At 52.4% G+C, this 8,171-nt stretch overlaps 1 protein-coding gene across 1 annotated transcript in view; it reads left to right on the top strand.

Annotated features, from left to right (window-relative positions):
* The window catches only part of RNF213 (ring finger protein 213), a 107,094-nt gene that overhangs the window by 22,791 nt on the left and 76,132 nt on the right, over positions 1–8,171 (top strand). Inside the window, exons 11-17 of the mRNA XM_006886327.1 lie at positions 1,456–1,647; positions 2,868–3,090; positions 3,630–3,635; positions 3,790–3,845; positions 5,440–5,593; positions 6,451–6,618; positions 7,743–7,832. Coding sequence (XP_006886389.1) covers positions 1,456–1,647; positions 2,868–3,090; positions 3,630–3,635; positions 3,790–3,845; positions 5,440–5,593; positions 6,451–6,618; positions 7,743–7,832 — 889 coding nt within the window. The remainder of the gene's footprint in view (positions 1–1,455; positions 1,648–2,867; positions 3,091–3,629; positions 3,636–3,789; positions 3,846–5,439; positions 5,594–6,450; positions 6,619–7,742; positions 7,833–8,171) is intronic.

The raw sequence follows: 8,171 nt of genomic DNA, 5'->3' as shown, positions 1-8,171 counted from the left end.
AATAAAAAATCACCCATCTTTCACCATTTCCTGCTGCCATCCCAATCCTCGTCCCCAGCCTTTCTCCACATGTGTTTGTTTCAGTTTTAACATACGACTGGGGAGTGTGGTTCTGCTGCACTTTATGCTGTGTCTTCAGAACCTCTGAGCTGGTATCTGTGGTGATTGCCAGCTGGTGAGAGTCTGGTTCAGTCTTGTGAGTCCAGCTGCAGCAGTGGTGTCACAGTGGTAGAATCCTTGCCCGCCACACAAGAGATGCAGGTTCGACTCCTGGCACCTCCCACACACACCTCTCATTGGAGGTTTGAGTGTGTGGCCAAGATGCTGAGCAGTTTTCAGCAGGGCTTCCAGACCAAGACGGACTCGCATGAAAGCCCGCTGATTTACTTCCAAAAATGAGCCCTGGAAACCGTTGGGGCCACGGTGCTTTGGTCCCCTGTGTGTGTGGGTCACGTCACGCAGGAGTTTGGGGCCAATTTGAAGGCAACTAAAGTTACTGCTGCTGAGTGAGGACTTACTCACAGCCGGACAGACAGTAAACTCACCCTGTGAACACAGCAGTGAGCCCCACGCCTAAGGATAAATGGTAGACGTAGTTGTGCATGAGCGTTTCCAAGTGCTGAGAAGAAGCAAGTAAAATATCTGGTGCATGTGTGGGGGACAGTGTTTGGTGGAGCTCCCCGATTGAAACAAGCAGGAGTGGCAGCTACTTCCGAAATAGCTTTCCTCCGGAAACTATGAGCGTGGAGAAACGATGATAGTTATACAAGTGCTCAGGTCTTTGTTCATAGGGTCGCTATGAGTCCCCTACGACTCGATGGCACATAACAACAACAACAACAAGTATGACCTGTACATTATAAAAGAGCTCTGTGGCCTAGAGGTAAGGAAGTGCACTGCCAATCCAAAGGCATGTGGTTCAAATCCACCACAGGAGAAAGATGGGCAGTCACCTCCTGTGCAGTCTATTGCCTCTGAAAGTCCACTGGATGACCAGCTATGGGTCAGTTACAATTTGAAGGTACGTAACAACAACATTTGTTAAAAATATGGCTTAATGTCCAGATTCATTGTTGCCAACTGCACGGGTTCAAATCCCAAGACCTCCACAAAGGACTATGGGTAAATTACGTTGCCTCCTGGAGCCTCAGTTTTCTCGGTTCTCACAAGGATGGGTGTGTTGTGGGGCTTCTGTGAGCTCACACACACTGCCCCTTTGAGTTCATTCTTACTGTAGGGGTGGGGAGATGTGCTGCTCCCCACTTTCTTGCTGGTAGAAGCCCCCATCTTAGGTGGCAAAGTCAGTGTCCACACTCTGTGTGGGTCCAGCCACCTGCCTTCTGACCCACCATGCCCATTCACTGTGGCACGACCACAGACCCACGATGCCCACTCACTGTGGCACAACCACAGACCCACGATGCCTACTCACGGTGGCACACCTTCCCCTTTTAGCTGGAGAGGATTCTTGGTAAACCTGTGCCGGAGGTGCATCCGTAGAAGGATGGACTGTTGGATCCTCACACTGCCCGTGCTGCACCACTGTGTGGGGCCAGCCCCCCCCAGGAAGGACATACCACCTGAGGACATCTGGGCAGCTCTTGAAGGCCTGTCCTACTCACAATTCCGTGAGGAAAGAGCAGACCAGTAAGTAAGCACTTCTTATCAGTCCTGGAACAATGAACCGTGAAGACTGTTCCGAGGTCCTGGATGAGCCTTGTTACAGCCCATGCTCTGGGTCTGATCACAGGAGCTGTGGGGCCCATTGTTAAATCCTTCAAGAGACTTCCAGGCAGACCTGAAGTCTGGGGATGGGCATCGTTGTTGCTTGTGTTAAGATTTACAGCCTCTGCCCTGCAGGGCTGCTCCCTTCCCACTAGGCTTGGGGTCTGCTTGGGTCCCTGGGGCTGCAGAAGCAGTAGAGTTTAAAGACCCTCACCGGGTTCACTAGAGTGCTTAGTCAGGCCGTGCCCTCGTTCATCAGGGGGAACTCTCCCTTTTTTAAAAAAAATAATTTTAATGAATATTTACAGAGATTTTGGATTTCCATTCATTCATTGTTGCATTTTTCTCCCTGCCCACCCCTCCCCCAGTTCAATCTTCTCTTTGAAAAGTAAAAGAAACATTCTTTTATTGGTATACAATCCCCCTGCCCTGAGTACACTCCACTATGCAACCCTCATTCTGGACTCTTATTATAACCATGATATTCAATTTATATCACTTTTAAGCAATTCTCTCCCTCATCTGTTACAGTGCAGTATACATAATTTATCCAGTTTTTCTCAGTCTTACCACAACCCTGATGTCAGTCCCGTTCTACAACAGTGGTGCCATGCAGTATTTTTCCTTCTGTGACTGAGATCTTTCACTCAGCATAATGTCTTCCAGGGTCACTCATTTTTAATACTATTGCATGAGTTCCTTGTTTTTTCAGTGCAGCGTAGTATTCCATGTATGAATATACCACAGCTTCTCTATCCATTCGTTTGTTGATGGGCACTTAGGTTGTTTCCAACTCCTTGCTATTGTGAACAAAGCTGTAATAAACATGGGTGTGCATATATCTGCTTGGATGTCAGTTATGGTCTCTTTGGGGTATATTCCCAGTAGTGGAATTGCTGGGTCAAATGGTATCTCTATTTGCAACTTTTTGAGAAGGTGCCACACCACCTTCCACAGTGGTTGCACCATTTTACACTCCATCAGTGGGAACTCTGAAGGTGTGGCTGTCGGCCTTTTGTTTCCACTAAGCAGTGAGCTGGTCTTTAAGACCTGAACTCTGGACCAGCACTGTGTCCTTTCTCATCAGGCTCAGGCAAGTTCACGTCCTCACGGCTGCCTCGTTTCTGTCCCGTTTTCTCCAGTAAGTCATTGCTCTCGCTCATGGAGGGGAGTCAGCATCTGCTGAGTGTGGACAGCTGTCTGTTCCGGTCCTGGTTCAGTCTGCTGCCTCTGTTGGCCCTGCCTAACTACATGGAGACCACGGTTGACTACCTGATCGTGTCCCCAGCACGCTTCCTGGACTGCTTCCTTGGGGTTTACTACCGGCTTCGGGACCTCCAGGAAATCTCATACAGAAAGGAAGAGGTTTGTCATCTGCAGTAGCAAAATCAGACAGAAAAGTGAATGTGGGGAGTTTGTGGTCCTCTTTTCTGAGACCCTGATGGGGTGAAGCGCCTGGAAACAGGAGAACCTGCTTGTTCCCATAAAGCAGTGAGCAGGGACCAGCGAGCTGGCTGTGACTCTTGGTGGTCCAGCTGTGGCAGGAGTACTGTGTGCTGGGAACCTTTCAGAGGCTGGTTTCTTAAATGAGGTGGCTGGGCCTTCTCAGGCACTGCTGGGTGCCTTCTTGTTAGTGGCTCAGTGCCTGGCCATCTGAATCCTCTAGGGACTTCTGTAAACTGTTAGCCTGTGTTACATTTGTGTAGTGGGTGAGAAGTTATGGTGAATGCTGGCACACAGTGCTTTCTGTGTATAACGTGTCCACATTAAAAACAAGTGCGCACACAGAATGTGTACACCTTGAGTGAGAGGATGGATGCCAGGGTCTGTGTGGTTTACAAAGGAACAAGCGTGTCTGGGAGTCTGAGGTCGGTGCCTTTCCTTACACACTCTTGGATGAGAAGCAGGATGTGAGCCCTCAGCTTCTTAAGGAAAGTGGTGAGAAGGCCAGTTTAGCACTTTGGAGATTTGTTTGGAGAAAGGAGTCCACACATTCTTCACGTGGGTCTTCCAGCTTTGTTCCAGTGATGTGACTCCGTCTTCCCTTGCCTTTCCCCACTGTAGATCATCCAGGACATTTTGAAAGTGCTCCTGCACCTGCTGGATGCGAACCTGAGCTCGTAAGTACAGGGGCGTGGCGTTGTATCTGTCACCTCTGCTCCTGGGGTCTCCACAGGTAGCCCATTTGCTGTCATAATAAAACCCAAGAGACGCACAGCCCGAGTTGGCTGAATTCTGGTGACGCTCCATCCAGGCTGTGACACTGCGTGGGAGCAGACTGCCTTGTCTTCTCCCTCAGAGGGATTGACGGATTCGAACTGTCAAGATCTCAGTTAGCTCCCAGCACGGAATGTACTTATGACACCAAGGCTGTCAACACTGGCTGGTTGTCAATCAGCATATGCCCCACTTCTCTTTGTGAGTTGTTGATGCAGCCGTCTCATCTTACAACCAGGAGGAAAGACTGTGTCTCCGCTGCCAGGATTTGGGTCAGCTCCCTCTGGCCTGTCCACATAGTTGAAAATGTCCATCTTGCTACGGCTGCTGTTTCCACCATTCCTTCAACACTGATGCTTTCTACGCGGGCAGGTCAGGTTAGAAGGAAAATCAGAGCTAGCACTTCAGAATGATCTGGAACCGTTGGCTTCTGCAAATTTAAGTGACTTTTGGCACCGTGAAAGGGCATCCGTGAGCCCTGGTGGTGCTGACGGCTAACCCCAAGCCACTTTGCAGGGAAGGATGCGGGGGTCAGCTTCCACAGAGGTCAGCAGCCCTGGAGACCCTAAGGGGCAGTTGTGCTGGGTCCTGCACTGTTGTTCCTGTGTCAGTGTCAACTCACCGGTGGTGGCAGGTTTTGAAGGGGTGCTGTGAGGAGTGGTGGGTGCTTTCTGGGGCCCTTGGAGCACTTGCATTTTTTCTTGACCAGGATGCTCGGCTGGTCAGAAGCAGGTGGTTCATGTGCACAGAACACCTTCAATGTTGAGGGACCTCCCCGCCCACAGGGCTCCCCTCAGCTCCCCGGTGCAGGCCTGGGCCCCTGACTCACTGGTCCCAGAAGCCCCATGTTTACCATATACTCTTCCCTCTGCTCTTCTTGTATCTTTGTTTATTTTTTCAGAATTTGTAGTGTTTTTGTCTTTAGTAAATATATGCCTTACCCCGTCCCAGTCAAGAAATGCACTTGGAAACTTTTCTACTCTCCTTTGCTTTCTTTTTTAAAATTCTTTTTATTTGTGTGTGTGTGTGTGTTCAACTGGTACAGGAGGAGATTGCCCCTCCTTCTCCAGCGGAGCATCTGATGGATTTGAACCAGGCATTTTCGAGATTGCAGTCCAGCTGCTTGCCACTAGGCCACCAGAGCTCCCTTTCCTCTTTGCTTCCTTAAGAAGTGCCCTATATCCTTTCCTAGTCACAAACCCAGGTCTGCCTGGAATCAGTCTTCTAGATGTTACACTGTGTGAGTTGGTCAGGCCAGGCAGTTGTTGCTGTTCTCAGCCAATGCCTCTGTGGGGTGGAGCAGAAGCTCCAGGGGGTCAGCTGACGGCCCCATCTTCCTCCTACAGGACACTGACTTCCTGGGTAACAGGTGAGGTTCTTAACCACTGACCCACCGGGGTTCTGAGGCCTCGTTTGCTGGTGTCTAAGGCAGGAACCCGTCCCTGAGAGGGCTGCTGCATCTCGGTCCTCAGCGAGTGGTTTCTCTGTTTGGGGCAGGGCTCCCGAGGCAACCCTCTTCCAGTCCTACTTGACCGTCTGCCTGAAGATCCACGAAGCCATGTGCAAAGCCACAAAAGCTGTCAGGTTCTATGAGATTCCTGCCCTGTCTGCAGAGATTGTTTGCAGAATCATTTCCCTTCAGCCTCCAGTGGTAAGTTGAGCAGGACACGTAATTGTCGTTACACCCAGGCTATCTGTGGAGGATGATGTACCTTGAGTGACGAAGGAGGGGGCTTGTCCCACCTTACGGAGCATGGACCGTCCTTAGGACTGTGTCTTCTCAGGACTGAGTCATCCTTAGGACCGTACCTGGCTTGGGGTTTTGCACACCTCCTCATGAGCCACGGGTCCTGCACAGTGTTACCGCTTGTTATTTGCTGATGTAATTAATCCTTGCTGACTCTCAGGACAAAGAACAGGATTTACAAAGATACTGATGATATAATATCAGGGATGATGGAAACTGGCAAAAGGAGAAACGGAGCCACGCTGCCTGGAATGGCGTGGCCCCGGAAGCCAGTCAGAAGCCGAGTGCCTGGTATTGATCAAACGCTCTCCTGATGCTGGTTCTGCTGCAGCTTGGAGGGCACTCAGTGGACAGGAGCTCAAGTCCTTGTGCCCTCGGTTGACCTCAGGGAAGTGGGAGGAGGGAGGCGTCTACACACGTTTGGAAGTGCTAACCCTGGAAAAGCAGCGGGAGCTGGAGTGAGGGGAGGAGGGCAGAGGGAGGGCACTGCTGGAGTCCTGGGGACCTGCAGCGTGGCGGCCTGCAGCGTGGGGGCCTGCAGCGTGGGAACCTGCAGTGTGGGGACCTGCAGTGTAGGGACCTGCAGTGTGGGGACCTGCAGCATGGGAACCTGCATCGGGGGGACCAGCAGTGTGGGGACCTGCAGCGTGGGGGCCTGCAGTGTGGGGACCTGCAGTGTGGGGGCCTGCAATATTGCATCTCTGAGAAAACCCAAGGCCACCGTAAGTGACAACTCAGTTTCCTTTCTCCCGGGATGACAGGAGTCGGCAGAAGCACAGGACAATGGGACCGAAAGGAAGGATTCTGTAAAAATGGTGTTCCAGGAAGCTCTCACCATGACCAAGAGCTGGCTTGGAAAGCTTTTTGCAGACAGAATGTTCCGGAGTGGATTTTCGGGTGTCTCATTTAGTTATCTGAAGGAGATTGAGGTAAGCTTTGCTGAAAGTAGATGGATCTCTGCAGGGGTTTATGCTGTGGATCCTAGGATAGGTCATGTGACATCCTGAGTCCCTGCCCAATGAGGCTCCAGCTCCGCCTCTGTGACCCTTCATCTCGGCCAGGTCCCCCCTCACTTGGGCCATGTCCCCCTCACCTGGGCCAGGTCCCCTCATCTGGGTCAGGACCCCCTTACCTGAGCTAGGTTCTCCCTCACTTTAGCCAGGTCCCCCCTCACCTGGGCCGTGTCCTCCCTCACCTGGGCCAGATGCTGCCTTCCCTAGAGCCTGGTGCTCACCTGGACAACAGCAATTTGCTGGTTTGCCTACAGCCTTGTCTGAAGGTTCTGGGAGCTCCCCATGTACTTACCTCTAGCTGTTCCTCCCGCACCCATGGTTCTGTGATGGTAGCGTGGTCAGGTGACATGGGTCGTGGCTTGAAGAGAGAGACCAGGGAGTCTGTTAGGGTGTTCAGGCTCTGTGTCTGACTGTGGAGAGGGAAAGAAAGATGAGGGTGGGTGCTGCTTGAGCAGAGCATAGACAGAGCTGCAGCTAGAGATGAGGAAGACTGGGCAGAGCTGGCCACATGGACCGGGAAAGGTCGGCAAGAAGGAGGCCCTGAGTGGGCGCACACAGCCGGGGAGGACCTGGCACATGGCGCGACGGAGTCCCAGGAGGCAGCGGCTGGGAGCTGGGTGGGGGTCCTGGGAGGCAGCGGCTGGGAGCTGTGATGGAGTTCAGGACGGAGTGGATGGGCAGGAGGAGGCAGTGAAGGCTGATGGGGTGGACGGGCGGGAGTGGGCAGTGAAGGCTGATGGGGTGGATGGGAGGGAGGGGGCAGTGAAGGCTAATGAGTGGATGGATGGCAGGAGGCAGTGATGGCTGGAGGGGTTTGTGCTTTTTTGTTTGCGTTGGTTTTAAAGCTTTTGCATCAAGAAAAAACACACAAAACAAAACAAAACTCACACCAAAAACCCACATTGAGAGTTTTGTGAAGACTATGCATCTTGTTCCGGTTGAGCTCCCGAGTTGTTGGGGTGACCGGGGACCCCTGCACCATGTCCCTCCATTTGCCCTCCGCCCTGGACAGCGGGAGCCTTAGGCTTGTGGTTCTGCAGGTCTGGAGGCGGCTGGTGGAAATCCCTTTTCCTGAGGAGCACAGCTGGAAGGAGGCGTTGTTGGAGGACATGGAAGGAAGAATCAAGCAGGTACCAAGTGTGGGTGCTCTTCTGCTGGGGGGAAGGGACGGCTGGCATCACCCCCGGTGCTGGCACAGGCCAGGAACCCTGCACCTGAAGGGAAGACTCCCTGTGCTGGCTGGAGCTAAGTCCTTTCGTGGATTCTCGGTCCAACCCCAGCTCAGGTCAGCCAGAGCTCTGTCCGTCTGTCTCATCCTTGTGGCCATCTGAGGGAAGGCCTGCAGAGCTCCCAGTGGCCGCTGGCGACAGAAGGTTCTTAGACACCGTGACAAGTGTGGAAGAACAAAAGCACTCTTCACTTCTGACCCGAAAAGTCATTTTTACACAATGGCAAAGAGCTGTCTCGAA

The sequence above is a fragment of the Elephantulus edwardii genome, unplaced genomic scaffold (assembly GCF_000299155.1).
Source record: "Elephantulus edwardii isolate Elephantulus edwardi_28Jun2011 unplaced genomic scaffold, EleEdw1.0 scaffold00048, whole genome shotgun sequence".
Classification (NCBI taxonomy): domain Eukaryota; kingdom Metazoa; phylum Chordata; class Mammalia; order Macroscelidea; family Macroscelididae; genus Elephantulus; species Elephantulus edwardii.
The sequence above is the reverse complement of the archived record's forward strand: the minus strand, read 5'-3'. Positions and strand labels throughout refer to the sequence as shown.